We start from the raw sequence: 17,703 nt of genomic DNA on the forward strand, positions 1-17,703 counted from the left end.
TTTGTGCATTTAACCAATTTTATTACAAAATCACCCCAATAGCACTCAACCTCCCCCCAGTCACTGCGATGCCTGGTGGGACAAAGATTTATACATGGGCCCCAGACAGACTAGGAACAGCCTGTGCAGTGGTGCCATGGGTGTGTTGGGCGCTCCCTGGGAGCCCTAAGAAAACCCGCATAGAAAAATACTTTACAAGGAATATGTTCTAATCTTAGCCAGAGAAAAATACAGCTCTGGGGGTGGGTGTCACAGGGGAGGTACCCAAAATGCATAGGCAGGCAGGATGCTCACTGGGGAGGGGGCTAGGTATGTTGTGTGGGGCAAACACCCCTGTGAGAAGCCAGGGGGGATATTGCATATGAGAAGGCCTCAGGCCACGGCCAGGAGGTCCACCGCTTGGCCTAGTTGCATACATCTGGGAGGACGGGGGAGCCTCAGCCCGAGGGGAGGGCAGTGGTCGAGTGGTTGCATTTTCGGAACCTGGAGTCTTTAAGTGGGATACAGATTTCCCAAGCTAAGAGGCTTTCAGGGTACAGTCAGTCATGCCACACACCAGAAATCCAGAGAGGCTGAGCCATCTGCCCAAGGACACACAGCATCGGGTGTGCTGGTGGCCAGGAGTTGCCTCTCTGCTGTGCCATTCGCCTGCCCTGGAAGCTGAAGGTCTTAGTTCATTTGGTGCCCATGAAAGTAGAGACACTGGATCACTTGGACCCAGTCATAAGGGTCCCTGGAGAGGCCATCATAAAGGGCAGGGTATGGGGGAAGCTGAGGAAACGCAGAGAGCTGAAGGGTCTGAGTGGGCAGCTGGAGTTCGCCCTGTGTCTGTCAGATTCACTCAAGGTTACTCAGCCAAGAAGGGAACCAGGGAAAAGAATGGCTTCTTAGAGCCCTGTCTGTCCTCTTCAACATGGAGTTCTTTTGGGCAATGAGCTTCAAGGGCAGAGAGGGGTGACGGGGTAGGGTTGGAGGCCCCTGGGTTGGAGGCCCCTGGGTCCTTGGGACCTTGAGCTGGGCAAACGGAGCCAATCATCAGACCAGCCCAGAACACTGGAAAGTGTCTTGAGTCTTGCTTGAAGCTGGAAGGGTTCTGCTTGGCAGAGATGGGGGAACCCGGAGTTAAGGGATGCTGGGGACTTCCTTGAGTAGCCTCCCTGGACACTGCTCCCTCTTGCTACTGTCTCGTCCTTCAGCTAACCTCCCTCCATCTCAGCTTTTTCTTCTTCTTCTCTTCCACGGATGGGATCAGGGGCACAGCCGTGGCTCAGCCTTATTTTCCATGGTACCTGTTGGAATGGCAGGTGAGTGGATGCTCCTGGACCTTTTGACCCGAGTAGTGCCCTTCTCTGGATGGGTCCTTGGGCTAATTTTGGCGCAGGAGGGTAATGATGGCTACAGCTCTGCTCTGGGGTTCAGAATCACCCACGAAACAGAAATGATTGAACGGCCAACTTGAAGGAAAGGGCAATCATTCTCTGGCACCCAAGATGTTCCTAATTGGGGTTCCTCAGTGTGGTCGCTGGATGCTGGAGGCTCTCACCACCATTTGGGAGAAGGGAGGACACTGTTCTTGTGCCATATCTTTCCTGGTGACAGGGTGCCTGTGCACCGGATGCCATCTATACAGCTGGGTTGCTGAATGCCTCCTGCCACAGACCAGGATTGTTCACCTCCTGCTTATTCACTTCCCAGGATGGGAAACACTGGCAGCTCAGTAGCGTTCCCACACTGAGCTGGGCTGTCCCCACGCCTCTTGCTGCTCTGAGATGACTGTGCAGGGAGCTGGGCTCTCCTGGCTGAGCAGCAGGGATGACACCTTTCTCGTGGGGTTCTCTGAGATCCAACTTGAAGATGCCACTCTACAGATGTGGAATCTGCAGACCGTAAGTGGATGACTGGGGGCCACTCCTCCAGCCGAGCTTCATGATGACCTCAGAGCATCTGGGGATTACTGGGGCCTGGTGCTCCTGGTGTCCTGCGGTTCTGTGCCAGTGGGTTACGGCTGACCACCAGCTCCAGGATGTCCCCAGCCTCTGCCAGGAGTGGTACCGCCAGACAGCAGTCGAAGTCCCGAGTGCGAACATGGTTGACCTACACAGTGCACAACCGAGGGACAGAGTCCCCGTGAATGAAAGTTCTGGAGAAAAGCTGCACCTATAAGACTTGCTAGAGCTGGAGAGAGACTGGAATATTCCAGGATCAAAGCTTGAAGTTTATCTTGAGCTCCCACTGAATAAGTCATTCCTTGTCCACCTATGCTTGACCTAACATCCTTTTTTTTATTTTTTAAGATTTATTTATTTTATATATGTGAGTACACTGTCACTGTCTTCTGACGCACCAGAAGAGGGCTTCAGAACGGATGGTTGTAAGCCACTATGTGGTTGTTGGGAATTGAACTCAGGACCTCTGGAAGAGCACTCGGTGCTCTTAACCGCTGAGCCATCTCTCCAGCTCCACATCCTTTCAATGATCAAGTGACCACTAGCTTCCACCAACCCCTCAAAACTAAGGATGGCATCAGATGGTATCTGGGGCCTAAAACATATATTTCTAATTTGCTGTAACCAGCCTACCTGATATATCCACCAATATTTTTTTTAAATGTATTGATTTCAAGCACTAATGGCTCAAGCGTGGACTCTCTCGTCATTGAAACATCAAAACTGTGATTTTCCTGAAATGAAGTCCTGTACCCACCCAGAAATAGGAAAAAACAAAATTTAGGTGCATTTAGAACAAATACAATAAAGGAACAAAAATAGCTCCAGCAAGGGAAGTCTAGGGAGGCAAAGTTAGCCAAATATTTCTTTCCCAGCATTCCTTTCTGTTAGATCATATGACTGGTTCTGGCCAATGGTTGGGAAGGGACCTGTCATATAATGTTTTGGAGTGACAGCAGAAAAGCAAGGTGATTTCCTATGTCATGGAGCCCAAGGAGGCCATGTGTCTCAGAGGGACAGTTAACTAAGCCCTCCATCACCCGAGGAGTCAACAGCCAATGGGCTCTCAGCTCTGATGTGAACAGCTGCACCTGACTCATCCCACTGGCCTTTCCATGCACACTTACAGAAGAGGGCACTGGCCTTGGGGGTCCTCTGAGTTACCTGCAGGAGACGGTCAAAGGGCTGCAGGCCTCCAAGCTGAGCGGGTCCGTCAATGCGCACAGTGTGGACATAGACACCCTTCTCCAGGAGGCCATCTGAGACGCTGAAACCAAAGTCGTTCCTCACCGGGTCTTTGTGCAGGGTCACCTGGGGGGAGGAGGGGTGACCTTTGCTCCAAACCCCATTATGTCCCTTGGATTAAGGGCCAGTCTACTGACTGGCCATTCTCCAAGCTGCTCTCAGCAGGCTGTTGAGCCTCCTGTGCCTTATGACATTCACCTTGCCATGTGCAGCTTGCAGATCCCAGACCTAAGGGGTCTCTTAGAATGAGGAGCAAGAGATCACTGTGTTTTCATTACCGTGGGCAAAACCCTGGACTTGGTATGTACCCTGATGTCTTGGTTACACATGGGAGCAAGAGATGCAAGTAGTGCGGGAAGGAGATATCTGTCATCTGCCTACAGTATGCTAAGTGCTCTCTTGATACCAGGCCCCCAGTGCCCATACGTCATGCCTTCTTGCAGCCCCCAACACCAACCCTGTGCATCTCCAGGGGTGTCGGCAGCAGCAGCTCCTTCAGGTCTTCAGGGGATGTTCGGACCTCCCGGCTCCGGCGCCAGGGTCGAGAGCCAGGCCCGCCATCCACAGCCACGGACTGTACAGTGCCTGTCATGATGGAAGCCTGTGGGGACATGGTTGTCAGTCAGATGCGGTATACTTCCTCCATCTGGCTCTGTCAGGTAGGTGCTCAGTCACAGGGTGAGCCCAGTGGGTGGGAATGAGGTCCCTGTCCTCAGGGTCCTTGACCAATCACAGGATCAGAATGAGAGCCCCTGCGGGGTCAGTGACAGATTAGCATCTGCTCTGTGTTAGGCTCAGTTCTCAGCAATTACAAGTTTAAGTGTTCTCCTGTTCTGTAGTGTTGAGCCACTTCTGTTTTTAAAGACAAATAGGTTTAGTGAGAGAATCTGAACTCAGGCTGACTCCACAGTGAGGGTTCTGTGCCTCAGCTCATATCAGCAAGGCACACGGGAAGTGAGAGTCTAGGACAGAGAGAAAAGTCAGTGATGCCTCCAAAGCCAATATCTCAAAGAACAGGAAGGGAAGTCAAGAGTGCCCCTGGCAGAGGGGACACGGCAAAGATAAACCATGGGAAAGCCTGGAGGGTAAGGGCCTTACAGCTTATAGTAAGTATGTAACTTTTTATCCCACGGTGACAACAGGGTAACTCTGGAGCAAACAATTGAAGGTAACAGGAACAGATGTGTGTATTTAGGTAGGAATGGTGGCCAGGAAGGACATGGTGGGGGCATGGAGTTGCCGAGCAAAAGTCAAAGGAAGGGTCATCTGGACAAAGATGGAGATGAGAAAGGAATAGGGTTGTGGGATGGGCTGGGGCATTGGGTGGAGTCAGAAGGGCCCAGTATGTGAGTGTGAGCTAAAAACATCACATTCAGAAAGGGACATCCACAGATCACATGCATAGGGGATACAGAGGTGCCAAAGTAGGAGGGTGAGCCTCTTCCATTGTGATCCTCAGCTTCCTGGGCACACAGGTACCTCCTCCCTAGTCTAGACATTTCTCTCCATGCCCATCATGGCATCTGAGTTTCCACTCTGGTGTATAGCTCTGCCTGGCACTGATGATATTCCAAGAGCAAGGGAGACTAAGAAAGCAACTGTCTTAGGGCCAGCAGAACTGTCAGGAAGGAGAGGAGGAGGGAGGTCCCAGGGGGAGAACCTGGGTGGAGTGGATGCAGGTGCCTTTCGAACATCTCTTACTAGTTCTCACCTCCTGGAGAGCTAGGGTCCACTAGGAAAGGCCAGGACTTGACACCTTGGGACACAAGTCCTTAGAGGTAGCTCAATGGGGAAAGTGTTTGCACAAGCCTGAGGAACCAAGAACCCAAGGCCCCAAGAACCTGTGTAAAGATAAAGCCCTATAATTCTACAGCTACAAGGGAGATGGGAATGCTGACCCCTGGGGCTCACTGGCCAGATAGTCTAACCAAAATTGTAAGCCCCAGGTTCAGTAAGAGACCCTACCTCTAACTAGAAGGTGGTAGGGTTGGAGAGATGGCTCAGTGGTTAAGAGTACTGACTGTTCTTGAAGACCTGGATTCAGTTCCCAGCATCCCCAGGGCATTCACAACCTATGCAACTTCAGTTACAGAGATTCTGATGCGTTTTTCTGGCCTCTGTGGGAGCTACATACATGCAGGGCATGCAAGCATGTGCAGGTACACACACACACACACACACACACACACACACACACACACACAGGTAAAACACTCATACACATAAAAATAAACAAATCTTGTTTGTTTGTTTTTGTGAGTTTTTGAGACAGGGTTTCTCTGTGTAGCCCTGGCTCTCTTGGAACTCATTCTGTAGATCAGGTTGGCCTCAAACTCAGGGATCAGCCTGCCTCTGCCTTCCAAGTGCCAGGATTAAAGGTATGCACCCCCATGCCTGGCAAGTAAACAAATATTTAAGAAAAAACAAGGTGGAGAGCAATTGATGAAGTTTCCCAACTTCTGGCAACGAATGCAAGGGCTTATCCTCTACCCCCTCACACACTTAGACACAGACACACACACACAGAGACACACATGCACACATACATGCACATGAACACACACACATGCACACACACAATACACACATGTACACACACAATACCACACGAGCATGCACACATACACACACAATACACACGTGCACACACACACCACACCACACCACACCCCCCCACACACACACACCCTAGTTCTTGGATCCTTAGAACATCCAGGTAATACACAGACTGAGCCAATAGAGGTTAACTCCCATTTCCATCCAGCCACAGAGAAACTTAGATGAACTTAAACATTTGTTTGAAGACAGGTATGAGTAAAAGGGATTTATTTATTTATTTCCGTTTATTTATGGAATTCAGAAACCCGAGGAAGAGGAAGATAATAGATCTAAAATGTATGTTAGCAGCTGGGTATCGCCCAGGGAAAAATTGATGACTCAAAGCAGGAAATTGATGTGTCATCTCACTGCTGGGTAGGACCAAAAAAAAGGGTCTGTTTGCCAGCACATGCAGCACCACGGCTGGGCTTGGGGGGCGGGGGAGACTTGTGATGACTTTACCTCTTCATGAATGTGGAGCTAAACCTTCCTCAGTATTGAAGAAACATCGAGCTGAGAACGTAATGTTCCAAACCTTTGAAACTCGTGAAGTTCAAAGCCTTGATAGCTCAGAGACTCTCCAGTACCACAGAGCACAGAGTCCTTGGGCAACTGTAGCTAAAGTAGCTTCAACAATGAAGTTGAATTGCCAACTTGAGCATAGACCCAGCAGATAGGTGAACCTGAACCATGGCGGTAGAGATAACAGATAGGTGAGCCCACACTAACCGTTAACACAACAGATAGGAGAACTTGCACCCTCGGGGATGGAACCACTGGAAAATGCCAGAGAAACTTTAACTCTATCTAAAAAATACAAAAAAGTAAGAAGCTAAAAAGTCAAAAGATGTTAAGAAAGAAAAACCTGGAGATGTGAAAAGCTGAGGGAGGTGTTAGGAAAATAAAAGATGTAGAAATTGAAACATAATTTCTAGGAAGTAAATTAAATATTGGAATAAATACAGCCAAGGAGAGGCTTGGTGCAGTGGAAGATAGATTAAAGAAAGCAACTAGTTAAAACCCCTGTACTGCCACAAGTTTGAGTCATGTGAGAAGATGGCGCTTTGGTTGAGAAAATGTCCCCATCTGACTGGGCAGTGGACAAGCCTACGGACATTTTCTTGATGGTGATTGTTATGAGAGGTCCCAGCTCACCATGGAAGGTGCCATCCTTGGGTAGATGGTCCTGGGCTGTAACAAAGCCAGCTAGGCAAGCCATGAGGAACAAGCAGAGCTCCTCCATGGCCTCTCCATCAGCTCCTGCCTCCAGGCTCCTGCCCTGGGTTCCTGCCCTGACTCCCCTGGACAGTGTACTATATGTGATGTGGAAGAGTCAGATGAAAGAAACCCCCACCTTCGAGTTGCTTTTGGTCATGGTGTTTATCACAGCAACAGAAACCGTGACTAGCACAACCCCAGCCTTCGTTTGTGTAGATTTCAAGGGTTTAAATCAACATGACAGTGGAAAACATTAAAATATTAGATACCAAGTAGACAAAACTCCCACAAACAAAACTGGTAGGGTGCAGTCAAATCAGCGCCTGCAGGTCAACTCATAGCTTTAAAAATGTATTGTATGAAGAAAGAAGATTAGAGATTAAACAGCAAAGAAACCAGGGCAGGCATCTTTACACACACACACACACACACACACACACACACACACACACACACACACGAGAGAGAGAGGGGGGAGGTCTAAGAAAATGAATGTCAAAATGAGCAAGACAAAACAATTGGAAGAGATGGAAAAATTAAAACAGATTTGTTTGTTTGTTTGTTAGCCTGGTGGTAATTGGCAAAGCTGATGAAAGGAGATATGGTACCAATCCACAATGGTAGAAAAAATGGGGTAGGGGTAGGGGTAGGGGTAGGAGTGGAATGGTAGTACAGATGAAGCAGAGCTTTCCATTGCTCCCCAAACTGAACTCAGAATGGACTTGTCCACACCCCTGCCCCACATGTGAGTAATGGCAGCCTCATCCACAGCTGGTCTGTGGCTCCTTTTCACCCTTGTCACATGAGCACATTCACAAAAACAGCAGGATGGCCTCAGGGCACCTCCATGCACACACTCAGACTTCCTGAAGACACTCTGTTTGTGTGTGCATGTCCTTTACACCCATCTGTGTGTAAAGACGGCTTTACATACTCTGGAATCATTAGTGCTGATCTAAGGTAACCTGCCAGGGTTCAGAGCCAGCCAGAGAAACACTTGTGGACCTGTGCATTAAAGTGGGTTACGTGAGGCGGGAAGACACACTCTGAATGTGGGTGGCATCGACCCACAGGCTGGAGATCTGGAATGAATCAAAGCAAAAATAGAGGTGAGATGGTTTGTATATTCTTGGACCAGGGAGTGGCACCATTTGGAGGTGTGGCCTTGTTGGAATAGGTGTGACCTGATTAGAGTAGGTGTGTCACTGTGGGTTTGTGCATAAGATCCTCACCCTAGTTGCCTGGAAATCAGTCTTCCACTAGGAGCCTTTGGATGAAGACATAGAACTCTCAGCTCTGCCTGTGCCATGCCTGCCTAGACACTGCCATGCTCCCACCTTGATGATAATGGACTGAACCTCTGAACCTGTAAGCCAGTCCCAATTAAATGTTGTTTTTATAAGACTTGCCTTGGTCATGGTGTCTGTTCACAGCAGTAAAGCCCGAACTAAGACAAGAGGTAAGCACAGCCTTCGGGTCTCTGCTTCCTCACTGCAGGTGCAGCGACCAGCAAGCCCAAACTCCCGCTGCTGTGACTTCCTGGCCATGACCTGCATATTTGTATGGGGGTGTGTGCATGTATGGGGGTGCACAGGCATGTATGTCTGAGTGCACGTGGAGCCCAAGGTTGCTGTCCAGACTTACCCCCGACTGCTCTTCCATCTCATTTATTGAAGGGTCTCTCCCTCAATCAATCAACCCCAGAGCTCATCCATAATGGCTAGGCCAGAATTTGCAGGCAGGTGCCATGCTCACCCTGGTTTCTCAGGACCCAAATAAGTGCTTTAACCACTGTGTCATCTCCAGCCCCAACCCTTCCTTTGTAAAGTGACTTTTGTCAGGTAATTTGTCACAGCAACAAGACATATAGGTACTACACATCCGCAGGTGACACACGAGCATGAACCCATCGATGCTGGCCTTCCCCAGCCCTCCAGTGTGTCTAGACAGGATGTCCCCAGAGCCCCCTTGGCCGGGTGACAGTACCTCCAGCTGCCTTAGCAGTTCAGACTGACCACAGGACTCCAGGTCTTCAAGGGCCTCTCCAAGCACTCTCCAGAAACCCTCCTCTCGGGCGGGGCCGGGGGCTGGGCTGCAACAGGAACCACAGCGTCAACTCCTGGCAGGTGGGAGGGTGGGTAGGCTGGGCCTGAGGAGTCTTCGTTGCCCAGGGCCCAGTGCTGGGCTCCGGGGGCCATAGGACAGGCAGGCAGGCAGGCGGGTGTCCTCGGTGGCAGTGCTGGGGCCCCAGGGCAGTGGTTGGTGACACAGAATGGGGTGGGGGAGACGCAGTTAGGGGCGACCGAGACTGTTGGTGGCCAATTAGAACAGGGGCAGATGAGACGGGGTGGAGAGCGGTGACACAGGATGCCTGGGAAGAAAGACAGACGGACAGATAGAAGAAAGACACAGACAGAAAGATCCATGGGATAGCCCCAGAAGACAGTCCCTGTTCCCACCCAGACACATGGTACCACAGGACAGTGACAGGACAGAGCCAGAACCAGCCAGGACACAGATGGATGGAGAAGATGGGATATTTGTGCTGGGGAGGGGTGGGCAGTACCCATCTGGCTAGTCCACACTGTGTGGCCCACCAGTAGCCAACACCAAGCTTACAGGATGCACAGCAACAGTCTTTGTGCCGCTCTGCTAGCTCTCAGAATCCTTAGTCATGCTGTGCTTTGCAAGTCTTCACTTCTCAAAGGCCTAGCTATGCATTTAAGGAGAAGAGCGCAGCACAGAGTAGAGGGGTAAGTCCAGGGCAGAGGAGGTGCAGGTGTTTCTTGTGGGGACCCCACTCTGTGGGAGCTGGCTGCTGTATGGGCCCAGTTACATCCATGCAACATGCATAACCCCGGGCTGGCAGTTGTGAACTGGGAGTCATGCTTCACGTAACCCGGTCTGAGGAGGGGGGTCTGGGTTCAATTTCTGAGTCTGGTGTTGTATTTCTGAAGACAGCTATTCACAAAGCCAGGATGAACAAGTCAGGTGGCTGCCCAACTAGAACACATCTGCTGCTATCTTTCCACAGTGCATTCTTTTCAGATACACTTGGCCCAGATCCGTTCCTCAGGCCAGGAAGGCTCTTTTGTCCTCCTAACTCCTGCAGTCCTGGTGTCTCGACCTTCTGGCTACCCCTCCCACCCCGGCCAGCCCCACAAGTGTTCCCACCACAGACCTTATTGGTGGCTCCCAGTCCCCCTCTTCCTCCTCTGGGAAGCTTTCATCAGAGGGACCCGGTATGTAGCTCGTCTTCCGGGGCTCAAGGGGTGGGGGGCTACTCTTCGGTCTGCTGGGACGCCACTCATGGGGAGTCACACTCCGGACTGCCACCTGTGGAGTGTAGGACCCTGGCGGGTGGAGAGAGGGACGTGGGTCTTCTCTCTGTCCTTGTCTTGCCCTCCCTCATTCCCAGCAACTGGATGCCAGTGGGCATATCTGTGTTTTTCTCGGGCCAAAGTGACCACTGAGTCCCAGGAGTCCCTAGCAAGCCCTAGGAACATCTCCATCAGGCAACGTGAGGTTCCAGGACCACGGTCAGTTCCACAGGCAGGCCTGGTAAAGGGCCTCTTTAAAAGGGAGGGAGTTTCTGATTGGACCCAGATCTACCTGAGGAGCCCCAGGACGAGCCAGGAGATACTGCCTAGAGCTTGGGGTACGGACCCACATGGAGAGAGAGTCAAAGGCCCTAACTGAGAACCGGAGTGCCAATCCACCAAGAACCCATAGAGGCTTCTAAGCTAATTCCCTGAGCCTCAACCACAAGCCAGAGGGCAGCACCAGTGTGGGCCTTAGCCACATGAGCAAGGCAGTCGTCATCTAGGTGCAACACATGTCTTAAGACCCACTGTGTGCAAGGCATGGGGATAAGGAGAGAGACAGCAGAAGGAAGAGCAGCTCTGTCCCCAGCTCGCGAGAGGAAAGACAGGACTGAGGGGCAGGTGAAGGATGGAGTTAGTCAGGATGCCCTCAGGAACCCTCTCAGAAGGAAAAGGCTGACAGGGAGAGGAGGTCTGAGGAAGAGCAGGCAGTAGCTTGCCCAAGGCCCCTGCTTTGTTACCTGTGCCCCCAAAGCCACTGTCTGTGGCAGAGCTGCCCCAGGACTCCACAGCACTGTCCACGCTGGGTAGAGCGGGTGAGAAGCGGGTTGTCAGCAAGCCTCCCTGGAGGGCCTCAGGGGGATCCTCATCCACATCACTGGCCTCACTGAGGCTGCCTGACTGGCGGGGGAGAAGGGGACCTGGAAAGAGAAGGGGTATCGCCTGTGACCTCAGAGACACAGAGTTCCTGAGAGCCCCATCTTCCCCCATTTCTGTGAACATCCAGGTGCTTGACAATCTGGCCGCTGCCATATGGGTAGGGCATGCTAGTAAGTAAGTAAATCCCACAGATGGGGAAACTGAGGCTTGTGAGGGTTAGCAATAGGTCATCTTGTGAACAGCAATGAAGCCCAGATGAAAACAAGACCCCCAAGATTCAGGTAAACGGTAGCACCTACAGGACACAGGAATATGTGGGAACCCGAAGAGACAGGGACTGATGAGGAACATGGTTTGGAGCCAGAATGTACCCGATCCTGCCCTGTGCCACCAAGGTACAACTCTCCTCTCTCTAAGCGTCCTCCTCAGCTGCTCCAGGGACCCCCCCATCCCCTCTCTGGATTGGTAGCACACAACCTGACCCATGACTGCCCTTCCCCCGTAGGTCAGAAGTCCCCAGGAAGGGGCAAGGCTTACGGTCCAGCTGCTTCTTGATCTTCAGTGTGACAGTCTCCCCGGCCACCTGCAGAAGGTGGATGGCCTCACTCAGGGGCCGGCCCTTGAGGCTCACGCTGTTGATGGCCAGTATTCGGTCCCCGACATGGATGGCACCAGTCCTGAGGAGTGGACAGAGAGCACAAATGAGACCCAGATGCTCAGGGCCGCAGAGGGTGTGGGTCTTGCCTTTAAATACCCCGCAGAGGCCCCAAGGCATGGGCCTGGCTGGCCCCAGCTGTGCAGTAGAAGAAAGCAAAGTCAGGCATAGTGGGTTCGCTCTGGTATTCCCAGTGTTCCAGAGACCGGGGGACGGCAGATCATAAGGTCCTGTCTCAGAGGGGCGGGAAGAGAAGGAGTAAGGGAGGGAGGAGAGAGAAAGAGGGGTGAGGGATCCATGCCAGCCTCAGAACTTCAATGGGGCAAGTCTCCTCGGGACTCTAGGCTTTATACCTCTGCTGATTCAACTCAGGGTCACTCTCTTCCCCCTTGTTTGTTCTGAGACAGGTCTTGCTATGTAGCACAGGCTGGGCTGGAGCTCTCTAAGATAGTCACTGTTGAGGCCTCTCCAAAAACTGAAAATAGATGCTTAACATGGTGGCATGCACCTTGAATCCCAGCACTTGGGTGGCAGAGGCAGGCAGATTTCTATGAGTTTAAGCTCAGCCTGGTCTACCTAGGGGGTGTTAGGACAACCACTCTTTGTCATGTACCCAAAAAGAAAAGAGAAATTTGGAGGAAAATAGATGGAAGTAATCAAGTTGAACAAAATAAGCCAGAATCAGACAAATCTCTCTCTCTCTTATGTGGAAGCTAGATTTAATATTATGTATAGGGAGGGGTTGCAAAGATGATAAGATAAAGATCAGATTTAAGGGAACAGGGAAACAGAAAAATATAGGCTAATGGATGGATACTTGAGACCTGAACAAGAGTGGGGATATTTAAGGGAAGGAAAGGGAGTCAGAAAAAGGGGGGCCGAGGGACAGGGGGTGGCTGTGGAGTCGGGAGAGGAGTAGGAACCAAGTGTAACGGTGGCATATACATATGAAAATATCATGACAAAACCCATTGCTTTGCATGTTAACTTTAGAACATGCATACTGATTACATGTTAGAATGCATATGCATCTAAGAGTCGTTTATTCTCAGTTAACTTTTTGAATGTGGCCGCTAGAAAGCCAGTTTGGAGTGCGAGTCCGACCACACTGCAGTTGTTCTGGGCTATGCTGCCCTGCTAACGGGAAGGGCTGTGAAGAACCACCCATGGCGCCAGCTCTCTGGAGCCGGCATGGCCCACCAGACCCCTGCATTCTCTCTAGAGTCCAGCAGAGGGTGCTCCAGGAGCAGCCCAGCCTGAGTCTGGACCCTGGCTAGGCATCCATGCTGGGTGCTCAAGCCTTGCCCTGCAGTGCAGTACCTTCTGGTACTCCTGACTCCTTGCACTGCTGATACAGAAGCTGGGACTCACCCACCTTGGTCCACACAACCTAGGGGCAGTCAGGATGCCTTCCTCTCAGGGCTCCTTCCCTGGGACAGCCCCAGAGACACTCTGAGTAGGTGGCAGTCCAGCAGCCTCAGGGTCCAGGATAAGCTTCAGTGTGGGGTTCAAGCAATGGGACACTACCCCTGATATTCAGACACACAGAGTCCTCACAGCGGTAACTGTTAAGGGCAGCCACTCTGGGAGGAAGCTGAAGGTGAGCTGCCTTGCCCTGGCTGGATCCTTTAGCTGTGGTCCCTTCCCCCCAAACCTCCGCCCCCCCCCCCCCAGTGCCCTCATTTTCTCTACCCTGGCTGCTGGGCTGGACCAAAATTCATTCATGTTAAGGATGGGGAGTGGGTATTCAGAGAGAAAGTGATCATCCTTGAGTTGTTCAATGCTGGAGAAGTTAAAAAAAAATTTAGATTGTGTGGTCCCATGGTCCACCTTCTGCTCCCTGAGGGTCCCCAGGCCTTCCCTGTGTCCCCAGTGAGTCCTGATTTACCTTTCGGCCAGACCCCGCTTGGTGAGGCCAGAGATAATGATGGGGTCAAAAGGTTCCTCTGTACCGGAGATGGTGATGCCCAGTGGTCCGCCATAGCGCTTCAGTTCCACTGTGTAGCTGACCGCGCCGGAGCTCTCCTGCTCATCTGCAAGTGGACAGGCGGCCTGAGGGTGAGGGGGTGAGCTGCAGCACTCCCCAGCCTCAGCACTCTTCACACACCAGTGACCTCTTCGAACCCTCAAACACACCTGCTCAGGTCTTCTGGGGTACAACCTGGGGACCCGGAGGCCACCTCAGGCTCCCAGCCCGTTGCCCAGATGCCATGAAGGGAAGGAAAAACACAACAAAACACAAACAAACAAACACACACAAACAAACAACAATCACAGGAATATGGAACCAAGATTTGAAAACAGATTTCACATGCCACCCACGGCAACTCAAGATTTACAGCAAAGAGAAGCGAGAGAGAAGGGAGGGAGGAAGAAGGGAGGAAGGAAAAGTGAAGGCTAAAAAAGGAGAGAGGAGGAGAGGAGGAGGAAATGAAAGGAGGGGCTGGAGAGATGGCTTAGGAGTTAAGAGCACTGGCTGCTCTTCCAGAGGACCAGGGTTCAATTCCCAGTATTCACATGTCTGCTTACAACCATCTGTAACTCCACTTCCAGGGGATCTGACTCCTTCTTCTGGTCTCCCTGGGCACCTGGCATGCACGCGATACAATGACATACATGCAGGCAAAATACCCATACACATGAAAGCCAAATAAATTAAACAAAAATTTTAAATCAGGAAAGAAAGGACAATGAAAAAAGGACAGGAGACAAGGGGGAAGGGGAAGGGAGGAATGAAGGCAGCTGGCCTCCAGTGGCTTCTCCTCCAGAGGGAGGGCTACAGACTCTCTGACTATGGGGTTCACACTCCGCTTACTACTATGCCTCTTGCCACCCCCTCTGACTCTTTCTTCTCTCCTTCCCAGCTCACCAGTTCAGGCCTGCCTCTGTTGTGCCAGGGCCAGCCCTGCAGCTTGTAAGAGGGGTACCCACCAGCTGCTCAGATATCAGATATCCTGCTAACATCGCACACTCTGGGGAGTCTTGTAGTGGCTCTCAAGGACCCTGAATCGGAGTGGGGTGGGGGTGGGGATGTGGGAAGCAGGGATTTCTGCACATGTCCTCCAGCCTCCCCCAGCAGCTGGCCACTGGGCACGGTCTCGTAAGCACATACCTGAGTTGTCCTCATCTTTCCGGATCTTCAGCTTCACCAGGTCCTCACACTGACGCAGGATCTGCACGGCATCCTCCATGGGACAGTGGTCCAGGCGGATATTGTCAATGGCCAGCAGCTTGTCGCCTGGCTCGAGGGTGCCAGTCCTGCATGAGTGGGGTGGGGATGGAGGAGCTACGTGCAGATGAACACTGCCCCACCCCTATGGCCACACCCCTGCCCGTGTGGCACCCCACCTGTGTGCCACGCTGCCTTTCTTGATGTCGGAGATGATCAGGGGTTCCCCTCGCTTTCTGCTGGCCGCTGTGGGGGGCAGGGGAGACAGGCTGTGAAGATAATTTTCAAGGGCCCCGCTTAAGGTGGGGTCAGGAGAGGGCAGACACTACTGGCTCCTGGTCCCATTTCTTCCTGACTTGGGGGTGGAGGGGGCATTATGAGCAAATCAGCTCACCTCTATGTGCATCAGTTTTCCTTCTATAAAATGGGTCTGCGTCCCATTGTGGAGATGTAATGAGAAGAAGCAGGTAGAGCAACGAGGGGGACTTACAGCTAATGGTGATGCCCAGCTCCACACCGCGCCTTTTGGGTAACTTCACGTGGAAGGTCCCACTGCTTGGGATGACAGACTCTGTAAACCAACAGCCCCGGGTGACTCAAGGCTCCAGGAGAGCTTGGAGAGCTGCATCTAGCACCCGCCGCGGCTTCTCTTGGGTTGGGAGGGAGGGAATCTCAGAAAGTAATGATCCAAACCACCCCACCCAGCTGCTTCCACCCCATGGAGGAGGAAGGCTGAGGCCCAGAAGGCTGACCAATTGGCTCTAAACAGCCGAGTGCTGTCTTCGGAACAGAGACAGGGTGGAGACCAGAGCTGGAGCCTGCTGGCCAGTGTCGGGGGGGCCTGTAGCAAAATGTGACCCACTTGGATCCAGGCATTTTCACAACTTGTCTCTAATTCATATCACACCTCTGTTTTCTACTGTTTGACAGATGGGCAAACAGAGGGCAGAGGGAGGCTGTTTCCTATCCAGACATTCTTTTATGGGAGCCCTGACTTCAGCTGCCTGGAGTCCCTGCTGCATGCAATCCGCTTTAAGTCCTCCCGATTCCTGATTCCTGTGTGGTACTCCCTCATCCCCACGCAGGGCTTAGGCATGTGCATGGTCTCAGGGAGCACCAAGCAGGGAGGGGCAGGGTCCCAGAGTGTGTGCAGCTTGGGTGGCCCACTCACCTGCCACATCAAACTCGATCTCCAAAACAACTTTGCGGGCCAGCGCAGCATCCCGCAACAGCTGGTTGGCTTCCTCCATGGTCCCGTCCTCAGTGGCAATGCCATTGATGGCTAAGACGCGGTCCCCCACCTGCAGCAGACCACACCTAACCCCCAGAGCCCAGTGGAGAAAAGAAGCCGGTGACTAGAACCTCAGGTGGGGCCCACTTTCAGCTCCTGGTCTCTGAATTCAGCCCTGCCCCCAGCTAAGGGTTTGACCTGGCTGGCTCTCAGTTTCTCTCTAATCACTGGGGATGGTACCATTGTGAGGACAAGACACACAGTCCTGAGTACAGGCAGACAGGGTTTTCAGACTGTGTAATTCTGGGGCTGATGATGGGGCTAATATGCTGATTAAGTAAGGTATATTTATGAAGCTGGGACCCGTAGTTGTGGTTCAGTGTTCCCACCGGACTAGAGCTCCAAAGATTGTAGGCCCGCAGAAGCAGTAGGCTCACCTCTCAGCGGGGCTGTCAGGTTCAATAAATCGTACCAAAGGTGGAGAGGACAGGGTCTCGGTAGCAAAGATGCCTCCCTGCAGCTGGAGGCCGAAGCCACTGAGGGGGTCTCCACAGAGCACAACTTCCGTGGTCTCTGTATGAACAATCTGCCCGCCGGGCCCTACCGTGCTGGAGGCCAGTGACACTGTGGGACAGGAGGGTTTCATGCTCAGATGAACCTTGGTGAGGCTTTCCAGGGGTGCCCACTGAGAGTCCTCATGAGGTCTGGGGGACAGAGGGGCAGGTGAGCAGGAGTCCCAGGACCACCTAGGATGGGCCTGAGTTTCTTTGTCTGTACAGGGCCATTATGGCATCTACCCTGCACAAGCAGTGGCTAAGAGAGACAGCATTGGGGACTGTTATTTTGTAAGACAAGAGATTCTAGGTGCCTGTGTTATTTATTATATTACAGACCCCCCGCCTCCATCCATAGGGCGTGCATTTCCAGACCCCAAGAAATGCCTGAAACCACAGATCGTACCAAAGCCTACAGATACCCTAGTCATACAGCCCTATGATGAGGTTTCATCTACAGACAACCCTTGGGAAGAGAGACATTAACTGTAGCTTGATGGTGAAATGTAACTATTATACCGGTGTGTCCTCATAAAATCACCAGAATCACTATTGTAGCACCTTTGTTTAGTTTTGAAACAGGTTCTCATACAGCCTAGACTGGCCTTGATCTTTCTGTGCAGCTGAGCATGACCTTGAACTTCTGACCTTCCATCCTCCCTATTACAGGGTCATTGGATGCCGCATTGCAGGCAGGTATCACTTTGCTCATTTATTTGGTGCTAAGGGTAAAACTCGGGATTTCATATACGCTGGAGGAGCAATCTCCTGTCTGAGCAACATCTCCAGCCCCATGACCATTGCTCCGGACATTGTTCAGTGAAATCTAGGTCACCTGGGCAGCAGAGTCTAGCCAGTCTGACCAAGAGAGAGATGATGGAGAAT

General features: G+C 52.0%; 1 protein-coding gene across 5 annotated transcripts in view; it reads right to left on the reverse strand.

Annotated features, from left to right (window-relative positions):
* Positions 1-17,703, reverse strand: part of Grip2 (glutamate receptor interacting protein 2) — a 44,415-nt gene continuing 26,712 nt past the window's right edge. For 2 of the 5 annotated variants that reach the window (XM_029535375.1, XM_021190770.2), the window contains exons 12-24: positions 16,702-16,888; positions 16,205-16,350; positions 15,524-15,604; positions 15,213-15,279; positions 14,977-15,122; positions 13,753-13,897; positions 11,747-11,886; positions 11,071-11,250; positions 10,189-10,360; positions 8,994-9,099; positions 3,649-3,792; positions 3,111-3,257; positions 10-2,094 (exon numbers count right to left, since the gene is read on the reverse strand). In XM_029535375.1, coding sequence (XP_029391235.1) covers positions 1,936-2,094; positions 3,111-3,257; positions 3,649-3,792; positions 8,994-9,099; positions 10,189-10,360; positions 11,071-11,250; positions 11,747-11,886; positions 13,753-13,897; positions 14,977-15,122; positions 15,213-15,279; positions 15,524-15,604; positions 16,205-16,350; positions 16,702-16,888 — 1,820 coding nt within the window. In that variant the 3' untranslated portion in view covers positions 10-1,935. Of the gene's footprint in view, positions 2,095-2,547; positions 2,694-3,110; positions 3,258-3,648; positions 3,793-8,993; positions 9,379-10,188; positions 10,361-11,070; positions 11,251-11,746; positions 11,887-13,752; positions 13,898-14,976; positions 15,123-15,212; positions 15,280-15,523; positions 15,605-16,204; positions 16,351-16,701; positions 16,889-17,703 lie in introns of those variants that run through there. The other 3 variants (XM_021190769.1, XM_029535374.1, XM_029535376.1) reach the window with 3 other exon arrangements.

This window comes from Mus pahari, chromosome 2 (assembly GCF_900095145.1).
Source record: "Mus pahari chromosome 2, PAHARI_EIJ_v1.1, whole genome shotgun sequence".
Taxonomy (NCBI): Eukaryota; Metazoa; Chordata; class Mammalia; order Rodentia; family Muridae; genus Mus; species Mus pahari.